A 27,670-nucleotide genomic window follows, 5' to 3' on the forward strand; every position below is an offset into this window, starting at 1 on the left:
TGGTGCCTGATACGTATTTTAGTGTCATTCCATTGTCTCCTTAATCTCTTAATGGAAAACATAAAAGTAATTATGAGGTAAACAGACCCCTGACTATTACTGTTATTTACTATTAAGTTGTTTGGCCAGCTATAGATTTTTTTAAAATAGAAAATACAGAAGTAAGCTTTAGCATAGCTCCTATCAAAAACTAATAAATGCCAAATTTATTTTGTCTGAATTATTATAAGTTATATACATGCTCATTCTGATGGAGAATACTGGATATTTTTTATTGAGATATAAAGAATTGGATATTATTAATAGAACAGTTACTTTCATAGATTTGAATTTGGGAAAAGATATCAAGGCCCTAACTGAAACTCTAGTTTTAAAAATATTAAATCATTTAAAATGATAAACATAAAAGACTGTAGAAACATGCAAAATGTGTTAAAAATGTTTCCTGCAAGAAGCAGTATGTAATGTTTGTATTTGTGTATATATGTGGAGCTATGTATTCAAATATTCAAAAATATTGATGGCCTATTCTATGGTAGTCAGTTACTCTGCTCGATGCTGACAACATGGCAAAAACAATTAGCTTGCTTACCTCTTGATCTCATACAACTTCTTGTTTAGTGAGAAAGATACATGTTAAAAGAAATAATTTTATAAGTCATCAATAAGCTACAATTATAATAAGTGTTAATAAGAAATAAGAGGTGTTATGAAAGAATATTTAAGCAGCATCATTTAGTGTGGATTATGGCAGGGGGAAAACATTCTGAAAAGCGAAGTGTAACCTGGGACCTGAGAGGAGATGAATGGGCACTGGAGGGAGAAGAGGTGTTCCAGCCTGTGAGAGGAGCCTGGTGAAGTCAGAAGCTAAAAGGAGGAGGTGAGATGCCCCAGCATAGAGAGCAAATAGAGAACGCTTAAAGACAAGAAGGAGCCAACCAGGCATGGCCTTGTGAGTCCTGTGGAGGATTTTGAACTTTACTATAAGCGCAGTGGGAAGCCATTTTAAACACTGAATGACGTTATCAAATATGCATCTTAGAAAGATCACAAAGTTCACTCTGTGGAAATGGGGTAGGAGTGAATGCAACGGGGTCATTTAAGAGGCTGTTGAAGTGGTTCCGTTGGGAAATAATGGTGACTTGGACTCAAGTATTACCTGTTTAGGTGGCAGAAGGCCAATAGAGTTCAGAGTTATTTAGATGAAAGAATGGGTAGCCCTTGGTAATAAATTATAAAAGGGAAAGAGTTGTCAAAGGTAATTATTAGTTTCCTATATAATACAATGATAACTATGCAAGTTACAAGGAAAATGATAGAAGAAATCTGCAAAAATAATTGGAGTTGTGTTAGGGTGGAGGGATTATGAATGATTTTTTTCCTTTTTAACCAAATTTTTATAAGGCTGACATAACTTTTATAATTAGTAAAAAAAAACTTTAACAAACACTGAATGATTGCTGATGTTTAGAATATTCTTCAATCTATCTCAAGAGAGTTACAGTGACCTTAGTTTTATCATTTTTGGCCTATTTTTGAGCCTAGTCCCTTTTCAAGTGATACAAATGATGTTTCCATTTGTGCTTGGGGACAAAAATCAGTAATCTGGTGTATCTTATAGTCTGGAAGTAATTCCTATTAATTGTGCCTGCATGTTGCCTTCTTCGATTTTATTACATTACTTCCTAATTATATTGCTTCATACTGTGGATGTTATTTGAGATTCAGAATCTCCTCTACTGGGGGCCAGTGGATGTATGCTGATGGCCCTGGAACACAGATGCCCTCTTGGAAAAGGTCTGCAGTGATTGCTTTAGATTGGATGAAAATGAGATTCTTCCTCATTTTGGTTGGGGTTTTAAAAAGGCAAATATAGTTAAATAGAACTCATTCTTTTTTCATAAAAATTTTATTATGTGTGTATCTGAAAGTGGGTTTCTGTGCAAGAGCAGTGATAGTCTCTTTAAAAATATCATGTCATTAAAGCCATGTTAAATAGTCCCTCTGGAAATGCTGAAGACTGTATGTGTTTATATAACCACTGAGTATTTGCAGAGCATGTTTAAATCTCTGCCTTGGATATAGTAAATACTCAAAAATACTCAATGGGCTTATGAAAGCTAAGGAATACTTACAATGTGCTATTGCTGGAATGTCATAAACCTTGAGCAATATGAAACTTTTATTGAGCCAGTCCTAGTTTGTTTGAAATTATCATGCTCAAATACAAAGCTATCTGTTGGGTAGAGTTTAAAAATATATTTAAATATAACCTTTACTTGACTTAAGCAGGAGTTTATAATTTTTTAAGACTTCATTACGCTTATTTTAGAAAAGTAACTGCACCACTTTACATTTTTTTAAGTGTGAAACAGTCAACTGTGGTATACTAGAAACAGAATGAACTTAGAACCAGACAAACCTGGATTTGAACCCCATACTTTCCACTTACTAGGAAAATCACTTCTCCTTTTTTATTTCTAGTTTTTTCATGATCTAATTGGCATTTTTTTCGGCGACTTGAAGGATTGAAATACTAGTTTCACCTGTGTTATAGATGCAAACCTGGGGCAAGTCACCTACCCTTTCTGAGCCTCAGCTTTTTTCAACTATAAAATGGGAAGGCCAATATCTTCCACAAAGAGTATTTATTGATATAAGTTGTCAAAAGCGTTGTATACTGTATAGTGTTTGGAAAATGCTCGATATAATGATAGTGCCATTTTTTTTTTCTTGTGGTATTAGCTCATTAGGGAAAAGATGATAGGAGTTTAATATATTTTTACCTTTTGAAATAACATGAATTTTGGATTAATATTGAATACCTGATGTTGAGTGCCTATTAATGCTGGGCTCTGTCATAGATGCTTTAAAAACATTGCCTAATTTGATTTCCATGGCGAGTTGCAGGACAGGGAGTAGTGATCCCCCTGAGATCCTACAAGGATCTCATCTTCCTGGAGGAGAACGTTGAGATCCACTCAGCTAGTATGATTTGCCTTGTGCTATGGAGTAAGTGAGAAGCAAATCCAAGACAGCCTTGTTTTGTGTGATTCTAAAGCTATTAATATTTCTTTTCTTTATTTTGTCTCATTTTTCTGTGCCTAATGATGAAAGTATATTTTGAATATAGGGCAGCTTCACATTTCATTTTATTATTAACTGCCTCCTAAAGTCTAGTGTAAAAAGGTCTATTGGATTGCTCATGCCCCAGCAGTGACAATATGGCTGTACTTTATCCATATTGTTGCCATAGAGAGCTTCAGTAGTCCCTTTTTATATTTTTCAAGATGCCAACATTTAGAACACATTTTGGACAAATGCTACAGAAGAGATTTCATTTCAATGACACATATTCCAACCCACATAAGAAATTTGCTCTTAACAGAAAACACCTGTAGACTCCTTTGAATCATGTCAAAGATGAATTGCAGCCTATTTTATAGTTCTTATTTTGACTCCATGCATTATTCATCTTCTTAAGCTTTCTTATTCATACCAGGTCTATGCAAAATGTCTTTCTCCAAAAGGCATGATAACTGTCATAAAAATAATTAGCTTTATGACTACTCTAGTAAGTCAGTAATAAATAACCAACATTTTATAGGTAGCACAAGAAAGTTAACAACTATGAGAAGACACTTGAAATAAACCCAGGGTTCTTGACTTTTACTTATGACTGACCTATAAGTTTTGGTGAAGAATGAGAAGAGTGTATTTTTCCAAGTGATTTCTCCTTCAAAAATGATGAACATCAGCACACTTCAGTAGATGAACTTGTATAAAATTTTGATTTGGTGTTTGGTTACCTGGGGACCATATTATTGGAAACATGTTCTTGTCTCTCAGAATGTGTCTGACTCTCTCCAGGAGTTGAGAATCCTTTGAAAATCACACAGGCCTACAGGCTTCCACTTTAGCTTTCACCAAAATAACATAGATTTTTTAAGGCACGGCTTCTAGAATCTGGTATTTCTTCTTAGGTTATAACCGTCCCCCCCCTTGCAAGCAACTGTCATCAGATAGAAAATAGGGTTAGAAAGATTTAACTAACAGCCCTTAAAGGACTATGAGCATTGTTATTCTGGTATGGAATACTTCTGTCTTCACAATTAGCTTCCGAGAGAACAATAAAAATATTTAATAAAACGTGTGGCTCAGGAATTGGATAGTTTTCCTTTCTATAGAAACACAACTCTTTAATATTTACTGCTTAGCCATTTCCTATGTATAAAGTGATCTTAATTAAAATATAACTCTGATTAAACCAAAAATTTTAAAAAGTAGCCTTTAAGAATATATTTATTTGTGGCTTTATTATATCAATTGCTACTAAATATTTCTTAGATTGCCAGTTTATTCTGAGTACTTCAATATGTTGTAAATCTTCCCAGCTCATGTTTGTGATAGAAGTTTGTATGTTAAACACATACACATACACACACCACAATCTTTTTTGTTGTCTCATTTTATGCTTTCATAATAATGAGAAATCATGAACCATTTCCATTGTAACAATGACTTTTCTCAGATATGACAAGACCTTAAATGTATTTTTCCTTCTAACCCAGGGAACTAGACTTTTTGTCTATTTTTTGTGTCTCTGTGTATGTGTGTGTGTGTGTATTTTCTAAAATACCAGAAACCACTTTGTCTTCTCGTTAGCTGTAAGAAAGCCACCAAAGAAGTAGGATAGAGTATATATCTGGCATTATTATCCTTGGTGTGCTCTACCAATCAAGTTGAAATTTACCTAAGCTGCCAAGACATCTCCGTGGTTACTCTGTCATTGCTGAGCCCCTATGGCTTTAGACTGATTTACTATAAAATGAAAGGTCTCTAGTGTTGCTAACTAGGTAATTTTTCAGATTCTATCTGTAAGTTTCATTCCTTTTTGAGTGTTTTAGAATATAACAACTGGACACTCTTTTTTTATAGAGACTGAGATTTGACTTCTTTCCAATTATTCTGGGATCATCTAACAATAGTTGTTGACAAAAAAGTACACAACTATTTCATGAAAAGGCATCTTGCTTCTGGTTGTATCAGCCTCAACATTACAATGTTTTGTGGCACGCAATGGCAAATTCTTGGGTTTCAGAGCAGAAAGGAAGTGTTAGAGGTCATCCAGTGCATTAATGCCACTTTAGAGATGAATAAATAGAAAGGAATCAGGTTTACTTAGCCTCAAATGTTTTCACTAGTAACTTCATTCATTCATTCATTCATTCTTGGAATATGCAGAGCCCCTGCCCTGTGTGGATTCTGCAGCTACAATGCATAATCATAGCCCCAGCCCTTGCAGGCTCCCAGTCCATTGGAAGAGGAAGACTGACAAATATTCATCATACTGAGGGAAACACTGTATCATAAAGGTACATTTGAAGCACTTTGAGGCCACACCTTTGATTGTAGATCAAGAGTTGACAGAGGAAGCAATAAACATTTCCTCATAGAAAATGAGTATCAGGTAGTTTAGGGAGAGAAGTCATCCTGGGCAAAACAAACAGAAGTCAGGAAAGAGCACAGTCACTTTGGAAAATGCTTAGTATGTCAGTGAGACTGGCACATAGGACTTTACAGCAAGGAGTGATAAGGAAAGGTTGAGTTCTCGTGGTGTGGCAGCATTACTGGGGACAGCTCAGACATAGCTGGGTATTCAGTGAGGACAAAAGGTCCTCTGTGTGTTGCTGTTGTCGTGAAATTACTTCCAAGCTGGTTGATAAGTCGCCACCGATCTGAAGCCCCTCAGTGTCCTATTGCATCCCTAGACCTCCTCAGACCTAGCGATTCAGGAATTAAAGTGTTTCCACTTTGGAGGAGGCCTTTAGGATCCTCCCCCAGCACTAAGCCCAGTTGGATGGTGCTGATTGTTAATTTTTTTTTTTTTTTTTGAGTATTTCTCCTCTTGTATGCCACAGTAAAGAATTTAAACTTTATCTGATAGGGTAGGGCTTGGAAATTCAAATGCATCCAGGGGTCAGGCTGGCTACGTAGAAATGAGTGAAGCAAGTGGATTGTAAACAACAGGAAGAGGTGAAGATTATTTTAAGTTGGAAGGATTCAAAGTAATTCTGAAAAAACACTGTATCAGCAAACATGAATGAGTAGTGATTTTGACAGCTCCAGTGCTCAAACTTTACAGTTTAAGTAAAAGGTAACCATAATGGCTTTTTTTCTTTAAAACTAGGAGAGTGATCAAAATTCATTTTTTATAAAAATTGCCAGCTCATCACAATGGCAATTTTGGTAAAAAATGAATTTTTTCATTTTTGTTTTGATGAATAGAAATTATAGAGACCAAGGGGATATGAGGCGGAGAATATGGGCTGTACTGATTTGAAGATTTGAACAAGAAGTTGCTGGCCCAAATTCAGAGATGTTGGGCTGCATATGAAAACGAAGTCTTCTACCAAACACTACATGTTCTCACTCAAAAGTGGGAGTTGAACAATGAGAACACATGGACACAGGGAGGGGAACATCACACACCAGGGCCTGTCGGGGGGTTGGGGGCAAGGGGAGGGAGAGCATTAGGACAAATACCTATTGCATGTGGGGCTTAAAACCTAGATGATGAGTTGATAGGTGCAGCAAACCACCATGGCACATGTATACCTACGTAACAAACTTGTATGTTCTGCACATGTATCCAAGAACTTAAATAATACTAAAAAATTTCAACATAACAACAACAAAAACAACAAGCAAAGTTTTCTGTGTATAATAGAATGATGGAAAGAATGATTAAGGAAAATGTGTCATTTCTGGCTTAAAAATTTTCATTTACCAAAAAGAGAGTAGTGGGAGCTAAAGCCACTGAAATCTCAGAGGGAACCTTGTAAATCTGTGATACACTGTAGTTTAGTAATTTATACAAAATACTTGCAGAGAAAAAAACCTCAAAAAACTTTGGGTAGTGAAATGGGATGGAACAAATGGCATAAGGATGCTTAGTGTTGTTACTCTGCAGGGAACTTACATGATAACATCGTTTAACGTCTTTTCAGCACTCTGGATAGGATTTATCCATTAGCAAAGTTACTCAGTACATAATATGGTTAGGTGGTGTTTTATGCATGATTTTTAGTGGAATTTGTTGTTGAGAATTCACTATGTGCTCAGCACACTTCTAGGGACTGGGGATAAAATAGAGAACAAAACAGACAATCCCTGCCATCCGTGGAGCCTCCATTCTAGAGGAGGAGACAGGCAGAAACCTTATATAAAATCAGGTTATGGAGAGCAGACAGAGAATGAATTGAGTCTGGGAAAGAAGAGAGTGTGAAATGAACTAGGTATGTAGTATCTGAGGGAACTAGAGTGTGGGAAATGTGATAACTGTACAAAACATGTTGAAAGACAGTCTTTGGAGACCAAAAGCTAACAGAGTTTAGAATGGAAGAACGGAGTATTGACGAGAGAAATTCAAAATCACCCGTGTTATGAGTCTAGAGTGATGAATGCTTGCAGCAAAGTGATCCACTAGGTTTGAATGAACTGAATTTGAAATTTTAGTGAGACATCCAAGTCTATCAGTATTTCTCAAACTTTTGTGGGTGTCAGACTCACCTGGAGTACTTGTCAAAAATCCCAAGGTTCAAACCAGGCCCTGTTCCTTCAACCAGCCTGGGCCTTTGTGTTCTTTATTAGCTCAGTGGGTGGTTCTGACACACTGGTGTTTGAGAATCACTGGCTTAGACAGCCACAGATATAAGTCTGGAAAGAAAAATTGAGCAAAGACTAGAGATGTATATTCTGGAGTTTCAAAAAGGTATTAATTGAAATGTAGGGATGGGCCTACTCTCCCAACTGGTGAATATAATAAGGAAGGGAAGCCATAGGACAAGATTTGGTTGTATACATGTAGGTGGTGGGCAGACAAGGAGGAGCCTGAAAGAGGGACACACAAATTATTCAGCATACAGGGAAAATGCAGAGAGCTCAGTATCCCTTTAACTGAAAGGTGGGCTCTATGGAGACAAAGCCCTTAGGATTACCTTATCACTGACATTGTGCCCAGAATTTAATAGACAATCAATATTTGTTTATTGCATAATTCAATGCATCCGTGAATGGCTAATAAGAAATTTTAAGAAGGTAAGTAGTCATATCACATGCAGTGACCACAACTGAGGTCAAGAGACTTGAAACCTAAGGGATAGTTAGTAGATTTAGTCAGAGGAAGTTATTGCTATGCAAGATATTGGGTAATTAAGTTAAAGCAGTGAGTTTAGGCCCTAGTCATTTGTAACATTCATCTTGAGCTGTTGATGAGCACTGTAATAGCAATAAGATATAAACACATCTAATATACATACATGTGCATATGTATACATTGTATGCATGTATACATGTAAAAGTGTAAATATTTAGCTCTAGGGTTTTCATAGTGTCCTGTGGTTCTGTTAATGTTCTGGAGCTGCTTCCTTCAGTCTGTAAATCTTGTGGGATGAAGTGTGTCTCAGGAGTCTCAAAGGTTGTAGAGAGCAATCTATCTTCAGGAGGTTGGAACATAGACAAAAGCAATGAGATTCCAGGGACATGTCTCCAGTAAGCTAGATAATCCATTTGCCACCTTCAGTTTTTCAGCGATTGCTCCCTAAAAATAGATATGACTTCTAGAGATTGCATAAAAATATAAAATCCTATTTTAAGATTTGTTTAAAGCTTTTTAATTCCAGACACACATTTCCTTTGAAAGTATAAACTTTAGTGTCATAAAGCAGAGATGCTTATTAGTCAGCTCTCTGGGATCTGCAGATTCGTAGATGAAACATCTGACCTTTTTTGTATGTTGAAATGTCATGCCCAACGGGATCTTAATGAAGATTCATTTATCCTTTTCACACAGTTAAGGGTGGTCTATGGGGGATAGAATTATCTCAGTCCACATAAACAGAACCCATTACTGCTAATGGAAGTTTTCCACATGGCCATGGAGGTGAATAGGCATTGAAATAATCTACATCTAGACATTCACAGTCATTTTTATTTACCTATTTTAAGATTTCCATGATGATCTCTTTTTGTGACCAAATGCTGTTTGACATTGTCTGCAGGTATCTGTGATGGGTCTGAGGTTGTAACTTTAACAGGTGTAAGTATTTCTTTCCTCTGTTTCAGCTGGAAGTTTTGAGAGTGAAATATTCACAGCCATTAAGAGACCTCCAATTTAATTTCTCAACATGCTTATTCTATAGTTCACATTCAATCCAGAGCACTGGAGGAACTGTACAAGTGGACACTGTAGACATCAGATAGCTGGCCATGGTTTTGGCCATGGCGTCTCAGAATGCTCAGAACTTCTTCCAGCCTTTCTCTTCCTGGATATCTCGGGTTTATGAAGCTCTCCAGCAAGCAGGAGATATGTTATCTGCTTCGCTGGTTAACCTAAGCAAACAAGACTCTAAATTGAGTGACAAGCTAGATCAGGACTTAGATAATATTCAGATTCAGGAAATGTACTTTGAAGATGAAGAACAAGAAAATGATTGGAGTCAAGAGGATGCAAATTCCTTGTTTCTGGAAGTGGATCATTTCTCATGTTGTAATAGTGATTTGCAGGACTCTGCCCAAGGTTCAAGCCCCAGGCTTAGCCAACATGCAAAGGACTCATGTTCCACAATGTCCCAGTGGCCCAATCAGGCCAGTGATGACCACAAGTCACCACATGTGCTTTCTTCTATTGCTGAGGAAGAGCATCACCTTGAAAAGCAAAGAAGTGACCTTCAACATGGCTTTGACAGCCAGCTCCCTGGTACTTTAGAAACTGTTAATGGAAAAAAGCAAGGTAAGCTAGCCAGTCATCATTTTCTCTGGGTTCCTCCAAAGAGCATTGCTACTTATTTTATTTTGACTTGTTTTTAGTTATATGGATTTTATTTTTCTCTCTCTTATACCTTCCCACATACTGGCTTCTGACTGAGAGATATAATCCTTAGGAATATTTTTAATATATAAAACTTCAGAAGATCCATGGTTGGGAGTTCCATATTTCAAAACAATAGTTCTGAGCAAGTGAAATGGTGAAAACGAGTCTGTGGATTCTGTTTGAGAAGCCCCTTGTGCACATGTCATGCTTTTAAAAATATCTTGTAAAATGTTCTTTTTTTCTTCTAGGTTAGGAATTTCTAGATGTTACTATATTATTCAGTGTGAAATCCTGTGCAAAAAGCCATACTTACTGCAGAATTTTTAGTTGATAACACTCCAAGAACACTTCTCACAGTGTTTCACTGAGACGTGATGTGAGATGACAGTGGATAGGAAATCTTTGAAATAAGAATAGCTTGAGCTCTGAATGGTAAGGACACATTTAATAAAAACTGCCTATAAAGATTTATGCTGCGAGAACTGAGCACATGTTGGGTCTTCAATAAATGTATAATGAATATGATAAAAAATGTAATTGACTCTACAAGTAGCGGTAGTGTGTCCCAGCATGAATTTCTCATGCCTCTAATACTCTAACCTTGAAGTAAGGACATTCCACCTGGATAAGGGACAGAGGTAAATGATATGGACAGAAGGGAGTTGGGTATGGGTACGTGATGTGTAGTTGTAATGCACACATAAGTCACACAGATTGGTGAATCATTTATGTGATACAAAGTTATTAATGTCCTTCTTGTTGGAGAGAGCAGACTTTTCTGAGTACCTTATAGTTCATTCATTTTCCAGGATTCCTATTAGCTTTGTCTTTTTAGGGAAAAGTTTTATCCAGATATACGAAATCTTGGCATACAAGGAAGCAATTTCACGTTCTTCTTATAATGCTTTCTTGATACTCTTATTCAAATTAAGGTAACATTGAAATGCTAGAATAAATTGGTAAAAATGAGGTAGGCTGATATTCTTTCTGAACCTGATAAACTATGGATAATTGCAATTTTGAGTCTTTTAAAATTGTCTATAGATATATTCTAGAAATATCTGGGCCAGCAGTAGAATTTCTTAGATTTGAATTGAAATTTTGATTTCTGTTTTAGAAAATTCTTGAAAAGGTTGAACTATATTTGAAATTAACGTAAATTTGGCTTACCACTGATTTTGCTAATTTTTGTAATTATAAAATCTAATGGCAGTAAAACAATTGTGTTTATTTGGCCCTTCAAGAAATGCTTATGCACCAGATTGGAGCCTTCAGGAAGGCAGGGACCATGCCATAGATCATCTCTGTTTTTTTAACAATGAGCACAGTGTTGGGTAGGAGATGGAACAGCAACAAGAAAAGCTAACAACTTTAAGAGGTAGATGATATTATTCTCACTTTACAGTTGAGAAAATTGATGGCTAGAGAGTTTGAGAACCTACCCAATATCCACGTTTATTATAGGAAGAATCAATCTCATTCTAAAATTTACACGTACACATATTCTCTTTTTTTCCTTTTTAAAGGTATAATTTACTATAATAAAATTCATCCTTAGTGTATAGTTCTGTGCTTTCTGACAAATAGACACAGTCTTGTAACCACCGCAATCAAAGTATAAAATGTTTTTGTTATGTCAAATAATTCTCCTACTTTCCTTTTTAGTCAATCCTTTCCCTACTCCAGCCCTAAGCACCTGTGGATACATTTTTAGTTTCTGTTGTTTTATCTGTTTCAGAACGTCATGTAAATGGAATTACACAGTTTGTTGTCTTTTGAGTCCAACTTCTTTCACCTGTCATAACGCATTTGAGATTCATCCATGTCGTTATGTGTTTCAGTAGTTTTCCCTTTTTAATTGCTGAATCATATTCCATTGAATGAATGCACCATTTTGTTGATTGATCAGGTGAGGAATATTTCGGTTGTCTCTAGTTTTATTTATTTCCAATATCAAATGTCTATTATTTCTTTTTCTTGACTGATTACACTGGATAGGACTCCTACTATCATGTTAAGAAAGACTAGTGAGAGTGAATATCCTTGCCCAATTTTAAACAGTGTAAACGCTTTCAGTCTTTCACTATTACTTAGTGGTTAGGTGCAGGCTTCTGTAGATGCTCTTTATTATGGTGAAGAAGTTCCCTTGTATTCTAACTTCTTGGGAGTTTTTATCAAAAAAGGATGTTAAATTCCGTCAAATGCTGTTTTACATCTATTGAGATGATCATATGACTTTCCTTGTTTAGTATGTTGAAATTACACAATGTTTTGAAAGTTGAACCAATTTTGCATGACTTGGATAAAATCCACTTGGTCATGTTATGGTATTCTTTTAATGTATTACTGGGTTTGATTTGTTAGTCTTTTGCTGAAGATTTTTCTCCATTTATTTTTATTAGGGATATTGGTCTGTTGTTTCCCTTGGAATGTCTTTGGTTCTGGGTAATGTTGACTTCATAAAATGAGTTGTGAAGTGTTCCTGCTTTTCTGTAGGCTTTTTAGAAATTTATGTACAATTATTATTATTATTATTATTTGATGTTTGTTAGAATTTTTCAGCGAAGCCTTCTGAGCCTGGGATTGTTCTTTGTGGGAAGGTTTTGAAACAAAAATTCAATTTATTTAATAGATATAAGAGTAACCTAGTTATTTGTTTTTTTCTTAAGTGATTTTTTGACACTTTGGGGTTTTCAAGAAATGTTTTCATTTCATCTATGTTGTTGAATTTATGGACATAATAGTTAATTACTACTTTTTAAATGTTGTTAGGGTTTACAGTAATTTCTCCTTTTATTTCCTGATATTGTTATTTAGTGTCTTTTTTGTTGTTGGTCTGTCTGGCTAGAGGATTATCTATCTGTCTGTCCACCTACCTATCAATCTGTGTTTTTTTCCAGATACCTCATTTTTTGTTTCATTAATTTTTCTCTGTTGTTTTTCTGTTCTTAATTTCATTGATTTCTGTTATTTTCTTTGTTTTTCTTGCTTTGGAAATAATTTGTTCTTTCTTCTTTCCTTTTATGATGTGTAAACTTCCCTCTCAGCAGTGCTTTAGCTGCATCTAATATTAATATATTTTGTTTTTATTTTCATTTGATTAAAAATGTTTTCTAATTTCCCTTGTTACTTCTCTTTACTGCATTGACTATTTAGAAGTGTGTTGGTTAAGTTCCAAATATTGGGAATATTTGATATCTTTTCCTGTTGTTGAGTTCTAGTTTCATTACATTATGGCTTGGGCACATACTTTCTATTACTTTAGTTTTTAAAAATTAAGGTTTGTTTTATTACCCTGTCCTAAATTGTTGAATGTTACACATGCACTTGAAAAGATTGTATATTCTGTTATTGGAGAGAGTATTCTATAAATTATGAGTTGTTTGAGGCTGCTTTGAAGATTTTCTAATACCTTGTCTCTCAATTTTTTTTTTTTTTTTTTTTTTTTCCCTACTGATTTTGTTCTGTTGATCACTAAGGGAGGAATATTGACGTCTCTAATTCTGATTGTGGATTTGGCTATTTTTAAAATTTCTATCAGTTTTTGCTTTACATAGTTTGAAGCTCTGTTGTTAAGTACATACACATATTAGAAATATATATCTTCTTGGTGAATTGACCTCTTTGTCATTATGTAATATGCCATTTTTACCCCTGGTAATATTTCTTGTCCTGAACTGTACTTTGATATTAATACAGCTACTCCAATTTTCTTTTGATTAGTGTTGACACGATATATTCTTTTCCATTCTTTAACTTTAAACCTATTTTATATAGTGGGATTTTAGTACATAGCATATAATTGGTTCATACTTTATAATTCAATCTGACAAGCTTCCACTTTTAATTGGTGTATTTTAACTGCTTGTATTTAATATAATTATTGATATTGCAGAATTAAAATTTATCTTCTTTCTAGATTCATTTCTGTTTGTTCCATCTGTTCTTTGTTTCCTTTATCCTGATTTTTTCTGCTTTCTTTGTATTGAGTATTTTTGTGATTTCACTGTATATTCACTCTAGGCTCATGTTAAAAAAAGTTTAATGGTCGTCCAAGGATCCCTAATGCATGTATCTTTAATTAACTTCAGTTTATCTTGAAATAATACTGTACTATTTCATATAAAGTTTGATGGCATTGTAACAGTATACTCTCAATTCTTCCTGCTTATCCTTTGTTTTATTGATGTCATATATTTTACTTTTATACATGCAATAAACATATAATACACTGACAGTGCTTTGCTCTAGACTATTGGTTATCTCTTAGAATGGTTAAAATAAGACCAAAAAAAAAAAAAAAAAAAGGCTGAGGGGGCAGGATTGCTTGAGCCCAGGAGTTCAAGGCTGCAGTGAACTGTGATTGTGCCAGTACACTCCAGCCTGGGTATGAGAGTGAGATCCCATCTCTAAAAATAATTTTTAAAAAACCCTCCTCAAAATCAAACAAAATTTAAAAAGAGAAAAGATTATATTTACCTCATTTATGCCACATGAAACACTCTTTAACTTTGTGTATATATGCCACTAATGAATTATCTCTACTTTTCTTTGAAAAATGTTTGACATTTATATTTGAAAATATTTTAGGTATTTTTATTTATTACCTTCATTTATTCAATTTGAAGCATTCTTCATTTTAACATTTCTTATATTGTGTATATGCTGCTAATGAATTATGTCAACTTTTGTTTGTCTGAAAAACTTTTCTCAATTATTTGAAAATATTTTAGCTAGGTATAGAATTTTGGTTGACAATCATTTTCTTTCAGCCCTTCAAGATTGCCATTTCACCATCTTATGGCTTGCATAATTTTCATATGAGAAAAGCTGCTATATTTTTTTCCTTTATTTTTCTGCATGTATGTGTGTTTCTTTCATTTGGTGCTTTCAAGATTTTGTCTTTATCTTTGGTTTTCAGCAGAATGTGTATAGGACTGTTTATGCGTGTGCATGCATGCATGTGTATGTTTTGGTATTTGTTTTTCTTGTGTTTTCTAAGCTTATGAGGTCTTTGGGTTTAGTGACTTTCATTACTTTTGAAAAAGTTTTTGTGATCATATCTTTAATATTTATTCTGGTTATACAAGTATTTGATTGTTTGATATTATCCCATAGCTCTCAGATGTCTGTCTTTGTTTCATTGCTTTTTTTTTTCTTTGTATTTCATTTTGGGTAGTACCTACTAACATATCTTCAAGTTTACTAATATTTTCTTTGACAGCATCAAGTCTACAAGAGCATGTTTTATTTCTGTTACCATGTGTTTCATTTCTAGCATTTTGATTTGATTGCATTTTAAAATAGTTTCAGTCCCTCTGCTGAAATTCCTCAATTTATGCACATTTCCCCCTTTCCATTATGGCTTTTAACATATTTATCACACATATTTTAAAATTCCTTGTCTGATAGTTCCAATATCTGACTCATACTTGAGTTTGGCTTTCTTGATTGTTTTGTCTCTTGACAGGGTGTTTTTTTGTTTGTTTCTTTTTTGTTTGTCTTGTAATTTATGACTGAAAATAGAACATCATGTGTAAGAAAAGTATGTGATATTTTTTGCCTGGAAGTGAGCTAGTCTTTTCTAATGCAGGGTGTTTAGTGTGAGGGGGTTGAGTTAGTTTAGTCAGCATTTGAGTTGGGTTTTTGTTTTGTTGTTATTGTTCATCTCAGTGCAATACAGGCTTCAAAATTCTCTGTTACTACACTGTGTATAGGGTAGGGGCTTGTACGTTACATGATTTTGTCAATATTGGCTCCATCTTTAACATTGTCTCTTCTTTTTGCCTATGCATCAGAGAGTGTCTCTCTTTTCAGGCTTTTGTCCCTTTCCCAGGAAAAGCCTGTTACTATGCATTACTTATTGTTTGCTAGTGTGATATGGTTGAGTTGGAGGTTTTATTTTCTGCTGTTCTAGAGTGCCCTCCATCTTAGGCAGTTGCTGTGTTCCTATGTCTTGGGGTTAGGACATTCTCAGTAATCCTGCCTCTCTTCCCAGAGACAGGGGAATCTCTAGTGGTCTGACCCCAGGACTTTTTCTTGCCCCGTCCCCAGGGATAGAAGTGTTTATTCTGTTCTGTTCACTCACCTTATGTATCTTTATCTGTGGTCTGAAAGCAACAGGATTTGCTATTTTGTTAGTCTATTTTCATGCTGCTATAAAGAACTGCTTGAGACTGGGTAATTTAAAAAGAAAAGATATTTAATTGACTCATAGTTCCATAGGGCTGGACAGACCTCAAGAAACTTAAAATCATGGCAGAAGGGCAAGCAAACACGTCCTTCTTCACATGGTGGCAGCAAGAAGAATGAGAGCTGAGTAAAGGAGGAAAGTCCCTTTTAAAGCCATCAGATCTCATAAGAACTTACTATTATGAGAATAGCATGGGGGAAACTGCCCCCATGATTCATTTACCTCCCACCAGATCTCTCCCACTATGCATGGGGATTATGGGGACTGCAATCAAGATGAGATTTGGGTGGGGACTCAGTCAAACCATTTTAGCTGCCCTTCCCCAAGTGGCCTAAGGCTTTTGTTTCATAGTGAAAATTCAAGAGCAGAACATTGGTAGGGCTTCTTACTTTACCTGTAATAGCCATTGTTCCTCTCCCTGATGACTATATCATGACAGCAGCTTTCTCTCTTCCTACTCTCCACCTCGTGTTTCTTGTGAGTACCTGGTGAGCTCTGTGAAGACCTTCTAAGTGGGCTTGAATTTCCATTTGGTTTGTGACTCCCATGGGTTCTGTACTTCTGTGCTAGTCCACTTGGCCTTTAGAAATAACTGGAAAATATTAGTTTGATTCTTACCAGCTTGTTTGAATCTAGTATCTGCCCCTTGCAAGCAAGTGCTTGTGTTCTTTCTTTCCTTGAAATAAGTTGCCTCTTTTTAACTTTTAGATAAGTTGGGTGCTTTATGACTTCAGCTGTCTAATAAGTTTAAGAAAATATATCATTTTACAAATTATCTAAATTTTATTGTTGTTTAAAGAGTGGGAGCATTATTTCCAACTGTCTATATCTTAAGTGGAAGCTGGAAAATAGAGTTTATATACTTTACACTGTGAAATTGAATTGGACGTTCTTATTAAACTGGGTAGCATATGTGGGCTGAGGGATAATTGGGTAAATAACATATTGGTCTTCCGTTAAGTAGTTCCATAATGTGTAAGGTATATGTAACCAATCCCATAAAAAAGTTTGTGAGAAGTTATACTTATGTATATGATAACTTTTGAGATGATTTTATCAGAGGTGATCAGATAAGGTTCTTGTGAGGATGAGTCAGAATTTAATAGGTGAATGGAAGGAGAAAAGCATTCCAACTGGAGGAAATGTCATGAATGCTGACATGTGAACAAACCTGACATTTTCAGGGATGAAACATCAGGCTAGAGCTAAGGCTATGATTGGGAAGGTCTTTGTTTTTTGCTTTAAGAATTTAGCCTTCATCCTGTGCATTAGTCCATTTTCACACTGCTATAAAGACATCCCTGAGACTGGGTCATTTCTAAAGAAAAATCTTTAACTGACTCACAGTTCTGCATGGCTGGGGAGGCCTGAGGAAACTTACAATTATGGCAGAAGGTGAAGGGGAAGCAAGTCATGTCTTACTTGGCAAAAGGGGACAGGGAGAGGGAGAGAGAGAGAGAGGGAAAGAGAAAATGCAAAAGGGAAGTGCCACTTTTAAGCCATTAAATCTTGTGAGTTCTCCCTCAGTATCATGAGACCAGCATAGGGGAAACTGCTCCCATGATCCAGTCACCTCCCACCAGGTCCTTCCCTCCACACATGGGAATTACAATTCAAGATGAGATTTGAGTGGGGACATGGAGCCAAGCGATACATCATCCTGTAAACCGTTGGAAATCTTAGGAAGACCTTAATCAAGGGTGGTACCCAAAGAACTCTGATATAGAAGGATAACTTTAGCATCGGTTTGGAGGCTAAACTGGGGGAGAGAATATGTGTTGGGGAACTATTATAGTAGCTTGTAAGAAGGAACCTGTGTAAGAGAATACGAACATATAAAGAGAAATTATTATTTTGCCATTGCTCTGTGAAAAAGACATCTCATAAAGAGAGTATTTGACATGGCTCTGGCATGCAATGGAGTACTACCTCATTCCAGGATAGGTGGAAGACTGGGTTCCCCTCTTGGCCTCTTTGACCCTTGAAGTGGTGCTCTTCATGAATGCTGAGTTAGGTTGGGAGTTCCATCTCCTCCTATGGTTTTCACTGACCCCGAGATGTGGGTGGCCTCGTTACCACTGGGTGCTGGTGAAAGTCTTGGGTCTCTACTAGACCTCCTCTGACATCATGATTGGGGAGGGGGAGGCATGCCTCATGACTTCCAGGTGGGGTGGAAGACGAGATTTCCCAGATGGTCCAGTGACACTGTTCCGGTGGGAGATACTCACCTTTGGCATCAGGGATGAAAGTTCCCGTTCCTAGCTTGGTCTTGTCTGGCATGCCTTGTGAGAATATTGGGGTGCCTCATTACAGATTGGTGAGGATGGAAGTCTAGGTTCCCTATGTGGTCTTGTTGTCATGGGTGAAGATGAGGACACAATTTTTTTCTGTGCTGTTTGACTGGAGTAAAGCAGTTCCTACCTAAACATTTTCCATCTTACTAGGCTGCCCCTTTCCTAGTCCTTGGGCAGAGAGAGCAAGCCTTTATTGAGACTTTTGTTTTGGTCAGTGTACGTTGGCATTTTTGTGTTGCCAGCTTCTTCAGCTTCAGGTCTGGGTTATATGAGGTAAAAAAAACCCTGGGAGCTCACAACTGTGTTGTTCCTTGAGTTCTAAGGTTCCTGTCCATTCTGCTTCTTCTCTGGACTTTGCAGTCTTCCGATCTCTGTTTTATAGACAAGGTCTAGGGTTTAGGGTGGTACTTAGAGGAAAGAAGAGGGAAGAGTATGCTCACTTTATCTTCCTGGAAGTCTTCACATTAGTCCTAAAACAGTATTATGACTTTGAATTCCACCCACTTCTTTCCATTTCACAGGGAAAATAAGAGCAGTAGAAAATGATAGAGTGGTGTGGGTGTATAAGTAGATATGAGGAGGAACATTTCTCTACAAAGAGAAGTGTTATACTATGGCCCCCTTTAACCAATCAAATATGTATTGAACACCTACCATGTGCAAAGCACTGTGGGGAACAGACAAGTATATACAAGTATAAGCCACAGGTGTCTCCTTCAGACTGTACAGAAGCCTGTATCACTTGTTTATTCTCTTCCAGAGGATGTGAAAATGTTTTTAGTGCCCTGGCTCTGTGGTGGCAGTGGGAATTGGGAATGCAACATGGGCTTAGAATGAGACAGCCTCGGCCCAATTCACTCACAACTTTATAGATGGAGGAGCTTGCCTAAATTGCCTCTAGGGAACTTCCATTTCTCTCTCTCTCTCACTGATGTGATATAGCCCACTAATTTACTTCAAATGCCTTTTAGCCATTGAACAAAAGCTCTTATTTCTCTTTCCTCAAAATATTTAAATACCCTGAAGGCCCTATAAAACTAGGATATATGACTGGACTCTCAGCTGTACGGAGATTAAAACACCTGTTTTTTTTTTTTGGTTTGTTTTTGGATTTTACTGATGGTTTAACAGTCTCAAAGACTCCTCCTGCACTCATTTGTTCCTTTATACCATGGGGTGATGTAAGCCATAGTACATGGCTGCTCTGCACTCTGCTGAAGAGAGGTATTAGGAGATACGCTAGGGAAAAGCAGCATTTTAATCAGCGATTTATGTGCACGTCTTAAAAAGTCTTGTCAAGCTAACTTTTCCCATTTAACCTTGAATTCTTTTCGTAATGTTGTATCTTGATTTTATGTTTCTTAATGTGCCATATTTTTCTCCACAATAGATTTTAAGCTAAATTGGCCCAAAACAAGAGGGATGCTGAATGCTTTTTGTAACCATGGAAACATTTCTGGGCACTTACTGAGGACCTGATTGCCAATAGTAATGTAACAGAGAAAATAGATACACTTCATTTAGCAGTTGCTGATGATTAAGAGGCAGAGAGACTACTTAGAGTGTCATCCCAAGATAGGCTTTTTGGTTTAAAGACTCAAATCCAAAACACCACCTTCTCAGTAGAGAAGCAGCTATGACACCTTTGATATGTGATGGGAAGGAGTTCTAATTGCATTTAAAAATCATCTTTGTTTTCAGTTTTTCACCTCATGCTTTTTTGAAGCTGTTTTTTAACCACATATATTTGTTTCCAAGAAATATGCTCACCATTTCCTGAAATAGCCTGCTAATGGAATTAATGTGTTCCAAGCACACTGGCATATAGAACTTTAGAAACAATCTCCGAACGACTTAAAATATAGAACAATAGGCTTTGAAATCATGGTGATATTTGACTTTTCAACCACGTTACTCTGTCAGGCTAATGTCACATGGAAGGGAAAATCCTACAGTGTTCTTAGTTGCTGGTTGATTTCAACCCTTTGTAGATTGAAGGTATTTTCTTTTATTTTTATTTTTATTTTTTTAAACAAGCAATTAGCTGGGAGGTATTTTCTTCTGTCAGTATTCTTGGGATTGCTTGTGGCAATTGAGACTGAATGGTATCAGATAATATAATGCAGCTGATTCACAAATCACAGGCCTTATCTTTTCTACAGGATGTGCTATTGCATGTGAAACGTTGCATTCCACCTTTCCTTCCTTTGCAACACTGGAACTTTGCTTTTCCATTGCGTTAAGTGCTTTCTTGAAAGTAAGCCCATGCCTACTTAAATTTATCTTCATTTGTTAATCCTTCATTTGATAGTATTTTCCATCATGTTTCTTGGTTATCCAGAATTGTGCAGGGAAAAAGTTTTAATATTCTGTGACTGCTTCAGAATCTGTTTTCTACAAGCTTTATAAAGTTAATTTTCTTGATATTTTGATTTGCATGTTCTAGCAAAGGTACTTATTAATGAACATGTTAGCAACTGACGTGCAGTTTTCAAAGCCTTGATGTTTAAGGTGAGAAGATGATTATTCCCATTGTTATTATTTTGCAGTTTTGTGCCATTTTTGGAGGAAATTTCAGGCATATAACTTCTGTCCTATGTGGACAGAAGTTAGAATATGTAGGATCCAAATGATCAGACTGTGGATTCAATTTTTACTTTGACTTCTGGATGTTGTTATGATAGAATGGTGGAACATTTTGAAGGACAGATTCAAAATAAGAAAATTAAGTCTTTTTTTTTTTTTTGCCATTCATACCATAATTAGGAATGGATTAGAGGAATTAGAAGCAAGTTATCCTCCAGATAAGCTTAAATTCCATTTTAACAATTCTCAAGGAATAAAAAAATTTTCTTTATTAGTGGAATTATTCAATAATTTTTTTTTTAAAGCTCAGAAGTTTTCCTTGCCCTATAAAAAGTAAGAGCAGGGATATCTTTTTTTTTCAATTACCCAGACTAAAGGGGAAGAAGTCAGAGCTAGGCAGGAACTACAGACTTAATGAGATCTTTCCTCATCTATCTTATTTCTTCTTCCTGAGGAAGAATCTCACCTGTGTGTTTGTGTGTTGTTTATGTATTTCTTTATAAAAATATCATGGAGATATTATCCTCTTCTTCCCTCTTCCATTCCTTTTTTCTTTGGTAAATCCTTTTTCTTTTTCCCCTGGTATCCTCTTCCCATATCCACCCCTGAGGAGAGTGAGTCTTGTTTCTGAAAGGAGCCTTATAGTGGGAGGAGTTTCTGAAATGTTGTTATAAGTTCTTCATCTCTTTGACCTCATGTTAATTATGCTGAGGGGTGGTCTAGGTCATTGCTAATGGAGCTCTTAGTGCCCTTTACATTTCCTAGTTTTTAAGTTTATGAAACGTTTTAAAATATAGAGTCATAAAACAGAGTCATAAATCACCACTTTGCTAAATCTTAGCATTTTGTCATCTTTAATTCAGATTTATTTTAAATAAGTCATCCAGGACAGAGGGAATTGAAATCTTCCGAGAAGCCCTTTTTGTTTTCTTTCTTTTCTCTACTCACTGGGGTAAAACAAATCTAAATTTGGAAATTATGATTCCCATTGTGTTCTGTTCTTTTGCTGCGAGCATATGTATCCATAAACTACATACAACATAATTTTGCATGTTTTAAAACTTTATACAACTGATATAATGCTAAACATATTATTTTGCAACGTTTTTCCTTCCCTCTCAATGTTACGTTTTTGAATTATGCAGATACATGTAGAGTTGTTTTATTTTTTACTGCTACATGGTAGTCAATTGTATTAATTAATATACCATTTTTCCATTTTTTCCATCCTTAAGCTGATGAACATTTAGTTTATTTCTAAACTTTCACTATTAAAAATAATTCTGCAATATAAATATCTCTTGGAGCACATATACTGGAGTTTATTTAGGTGGTATATATGAAGAGACAGACAGTCTTCCACACCTCTTTCTTAAACTAGGTAGTTTCTTCCCTGGTCGAGGTCTCTTGAATGAATTTCCTTCCCTTCCCCTGCTTTATATTTAGGTGGCTCAAATTGGCTTCTTTTTTTCCTGTCACCACGAGAGTCATAGTCAATAGAGAACTTAAGGCATTAAAAGAATCTAAGTATTGTAAGTTGTCTGTGTGTTTAATAGCAAGTTTAAATAATGAATAAATGAGGACGGGGAAGTGATTCCAGATTTTAGGAGGATTACAGGCTCCTTTGAAACCTTAATGAAAGTTACAAACTTACTTAGGCAGAAATTGTCATCATGACATAAAAAAAATTGATAATGACATGTGATGGGTTCATGGACTGCCTGAATTTCATCTGTGTTAATCCAGATTAAAGTTAACCAAGTGTACAAGATGAAACTAGTAATAATATAGTCAGGAGTCAATCACTGTACCATTCATTTTCAATTTGGCTTTTCTAGAAGATAAAATTGGAGAAATGCATTGGAATCTGTGCTGGTTCTCAAACTAGTATCGCTCAGCTCAAATCCATTCTTCTAGATTTGGCTTTGGATGCTGCGTTTAGAATTCTGCAAACCACCATTCTCTCTTGTTGGCAGGGTTCTCCTAGGTTCTTCTATGCCCAAACAGTAAAAATACACTGAAATGGGAGAAAGTGAGACAGGACTTCTTTATTCCTGTTTTACTCACTGTCCCTATTGGGGTACTCCCGCACAGCCCTTCAATCTGCTCTCAGCAGTTTGGGTTCTAGTTTGTAACTTCTTTCAGTGATCCAGAACCAGCCTCATTGCAACCCACTCAGAGGAACAACACCGGTCAGACAGTTTCTCCTCCTCAGATGTCTGAGCCCAATTCTGTGGCACTTCCGATTTCTGATAATTTGACTGCTTCCCTTTGATTCCTCAGTCCTCGGGGTGGTAGCTGCTCCATGCAGCTAATCTCTGGCCTATTTCCCTGTTCTTCTTCCTATTCATTTGATTTCTAATACCTGTAAAACCAATTCCCTATGTTAAGTTGCCTCTGTTGAAATAATTTCTTCTTCCCTAAAATTTGACCAATAGTGTAAGGAAAGTATTGTCTAAGCATTTGTATAGATCTTAAAAATACTCTATTTTAATTGCACAAAACCTAGATTCTGCAGGTAAACTGAGACTTTATGGAAATTAGAGGTAACTGGTGAAGCAGGCGTCTATGTCTTACTCACATCTGATATTCACCAGCCAAACGAATAAATATAACATGTCAGGTGATGAAAAGTGCCATGTAGAAAAATAAAGCAGGAAAAGGGGATACAAATTAATTGGATGAATGCTACCTTAATAGGGTGGTCCTATATTTTATAGGATGACCTCTCTGAGAAGGCAGCATGTAAACAGAGACCTGAATGAAGTGAAGATGAGACCTGTGCAAATATTTGAGAGAAGAGCATTCTGAGCATAAAGAAAAATAAGTGGACATGCCCTGGGATGGAGTGAGGAGTGTTTTGGTGTTTGATTGATTAATAAGCCCGTACTTATTAGCATCTGGTCATTGGTAATACCATCCAGTTGTTACTCTGGAATTTCTGCTATCCTAGAAAATTCCTAATGTTTAATAAATTTTTACCGAAGGATGTCAGGTATAGAATCATCATAGGAGACATTGTTGTTCATGGAAAGACTTTGAGAACTTTTATATTATCTCAATTTTTTTTTCAGGGGTGGGGGTGAGGATAAACAAAGTTGAAACATCAGGCATTATCTTCTTAAGCTTAAGTTCTTAACCAAAATAAGAACTTTAGGTTCTTCTGGGACTACTTAGTTTTTACTGTTTTGATCTCACAAAAAGTAGCCACTGTAAAACCCATGTACAGAAAGCTAGAAAACTGTTCTTCAGCATTTAGATGCATAATGACCAGCAGTTACTTCTGTTGGAGGCTGCTAAATCAGTTTGTACATGAACCACGATTTCTTACCCTTAATGTTTGCCTTTGCAAAGTTGGATTTATTCTTAGCCATAAAGTGATGTAGAGGCAATATTGCTTATGTCCCTGAAATGATGCTATTTACACAACTGAACTAAACTCGAATTAGGAATTTCTTGGTTTCTTACAAGCAAAGATAAAGTAAGGCATGAGCTCAAGTAATGTATGAATCTGGGAGTAAATCTGGTTCATGAGGAGTTCTATCCAGAAGTGCAAATGTTGTCTTTGGGACCTGGATTTTCCCCTTCATCCCCAGTTTCTAATCTCTACTTCATCTGGGCTGGCTCAATTCTCAAGCTCCATGCATAGTCAGATGGTTGCCAGAACCTCCAGGTTTATATCCTACTAGGTTATAATCCAGTGGAGGGAGAAAACTCCACTATCTGGCAATGAGAAGAAAATTCTGGCATTAGCACTAATTGGCTTGATTCATGTGGCTTGACTTGAATTATGTGACTAACTTTAGCAATCACTGAAGCCAGGGAAATGTGATGTTCTGATTGGCCAGGCCTAAGTCACCTGCTGCTTCTGGTGTTTGGGGTAGAGAACTTTACCAGAAATGACCTGAGAGTGGAGGAAAGGTGATTTACTAGAAGACAATGGAGATTCCAAAAATGGAAAGAATAGATACTGGTGTCAAAAAAACCACAGCGAGGAGTCAGTGCCATTCATAGACCTCTCACTGCTTTGACATTGAATGCTGGTTACAAGCCTGTTTTAAGAAAAAGCCTAGATTTTTTTGTTTTACCACATATATCATATATCACCATAGGACCCCAAACACCTGTTTCTCAGTGCTTATGTACCCATGTCTGCCACAAGTCAGGGAACACGATATATATTTTTTTCATCATCTGTCATTGCTGATTTAGATTATGGCTTTTCTCCTGCGTGTTAAAAAAAATCTCTTGAATATACCTTTTTAGACTGGTGTCACCATATAGGATCTGTATTAGTTATCTATTCCTGCATAATGTATTACTACAAATTAGTGGCCTAAAACAGCACACATTTTATTATTTCACAGTTTCTATGGATTAGGAATCCAGGCATGTGTTAACTGAATCCTTTGCTTAGTGTCTCACATGGCTATAATAAAAATATCAGCTGGGCTGCATCCTCATCTGAAAGTTTGACTGGGGAAAGTCCACTTCTAAGCTCTCTCAGGTTATTGGCAGAATTGATTTCTTTGTAGTTATAGGACTGAGGGCCCCAGCTTCTTGTTGGCTGTTGGTTGGAGGCCATCCTCAAATCCTGGAGGCTGCCTGGGGTCCCAGAGGCCACCTTGCCATGTGGGCTTCCCCAGCTTGTCTGCTTGCTTCATTAAGCTAGAGTCTGATAGCAAAAGGAATCTCATGTAATGTAATCGTGGTGTGATATCTTATCACCTCTGCTATATTCTACTGGTTAGAAGCACAAGTGCCATCAACACTGAAGGGGGAGGGGCACCAAGACATGGGCACTAGAATGTGGGGCTCAGGGGGGACTACTTTAGCATCTCCTTACCACAGGAGTCTATATTGTGCATTTAAATAAATAGAGAAATTGCACAAAAGGTGGGAGCTACTTACATGCCTTCATATGAGTTATTTACTCTTACAGATTTTTTTAAATGAGGAAATTGTATTTTTGTTTTAAAAGGCAATTTTTACTTTACCTTGGCTATTCTGCAAATGGTGAGTCCAGGAAGTGTTCTTATGAAGATTTTGGTTACAAACGAAATCTATATACTTGAATTGATTTTGAAATTGTGAAGAGAGTAAAAGGATTGCAGACTCTGCAGGAAAACTCACACTAGCATGTGCTTTCTCACAGAAAGTGCCTAAGACAAGAGACTTGCCAAGAGTCCCTATTGCTTTTGTAGCTCACTTCAGGTGAAGAACTTGTCAATTGCGAACAGTAGTAATAATAAATATACAATAATAGGTATTAAACAACCTTAACTATAGTGGTTATCTATATATATGGTAGTTAACTATGTTGCAACCTTAACTTATGGTAGACCTTTTATGTACATTATATTATTTAATCATCATTGAAATATTATCAAGTGTATCTAGAGTGGTGGTAGATTATTATTCTTATTTTTAAATAAACGGTAATTGTTTTAGGGAGGTTAAGTAGCTTGTTCAGTGTTACTAGTTGGCAAAGAAGTTGGGTTTTAAACCACATGTGTCTGACTTAAAACATCAAGGCATTCTCCTCATTGTGATGGTTGTCCCAGTTGGCATGCCTCCACTTCCATCCCATGCCTTTGCTACAAGAAATTCAGCTCAGCAGTTACTGGCAATGAAAAAATTCCTGGGCGTTATGGTTTCTGAGAGTGGACTGAGACATTCCTAGGTTGAGTTCAAGGAGTTTATGGGAAAATAGGCTGTATTTGCAGTCTCCACTTTCTCCTGCCTGCTTCTTCATTCACTGCAGTTTAGCTTCTATTCTATCACTCCCATGGGCATGGTTGTTTTTTTGGATTGCCAGTGACCTCCTGAATGGTTTAGTCATAAAACCTGTCTTCTACCCCTCTTACTCCAACTTTACCTGACTTATTTTGACAGTTAGAATGGTTGACTATTCGGCCAGGTATGGTGGCTCACACCTGTAAACCCACCACTTCGGGAGGCTGAGGTGGGTGGATCACAAGGACAGGAATTCGAGACCAGCCTGGCCAATATGGTGAAACCCCTTCTCTACTAAAAATTCAAAAATTAGCCATGGATCACGGTGGGTCCATATAGTCCCAGCTACTTGGGAGGCTGAAGCAGAAGAATCTCTTGAACCCGGGAGGTGGAGGTTGCAGTGAGCCAAGATCATGCCACTGCACTCCAGCCTGGGTGACAGAGCAAGATTCCATCTCCAAAACAAAACAAAACAAATTGTTGACTATTCCCCCCATGAAACTCATTCCTCACCTGGGTTGTAGACTGCACTTGTTCCTGGTTTTCTCCCTGCCACACCTGATCATTCCTTTTCGTTCACCTTCCCCTGCCTGTCCCCTAAATATTTGGTTCCCTCTTATGCATCCTTCCATGACTTCTATGACAAATCTTCATCTCTAGTTTGGACTTCTTTCCAACCGTGGGTTCATAGATCCAGCTGCCTTCACATGGATGACAGCTGTCACATACATGTTTACAAACATAACTAATCATTTTCCTTTCTTAGTTATGGAAATCCTGTTTTTAAAGTAAGATACAAGTGCGTCTCAATCTCTTATCCTTCACAGCTCCTGTGATTCTGGCTCTGCTACTTGTAGCTGTCCAACTCCTCCCTGTCCCTATTACCTTAATTCAGATATGCATCTCTTTCTGCTTGGTCTTTTCCAATAATGTCCAGAGTATAATGGCATGATCTCAGCTCACTGCCACCTCTGCCTCTTGGGTTCA

The 27,670-nt window shown here is 36.6% G+C and overlaps 1 protein-coding gene across 1 annotated transcript in view; it reads left to right on the forward strand.

Annotated features, from left to right (window-relative positions):
* Window positions 1-9,270: 9,270 nt before the first annotated feature.
* The window catches only part of SYT16 (synaptotagmin 16), a 103,993-nt gene continuing 85,593 nt past the window's right edge, over window positions 9,271-27,670 (forward strand). The window contains exon 1 of the mRNA XM_012439654.2: window positions 9,271-9,793. Within this exon, the coding sequence (XP_012295077.1) occupies window positions 9,271-9,793 (523 nt within the window). The remainder of the gene's footprint in view (window positions 9,794-27,670) is intronic.

Source organism: Aotus nancymaae, unplaced genomic scaffold (assembly GCF_030222135.1).
Source record: "Aotus nancymaae isolate 86718 unplaced genomic scaffold, 86718_ANA_hifiasm-v0.15.2.pri h1tg000011l, whole genome shotgun sequence".
Classification (NCBI taxonomy): Eukaryota; Metazoa; Chordata; class Mammalia; order Primates; family Aotidae; genus Aotus; species Aotus nancymaae.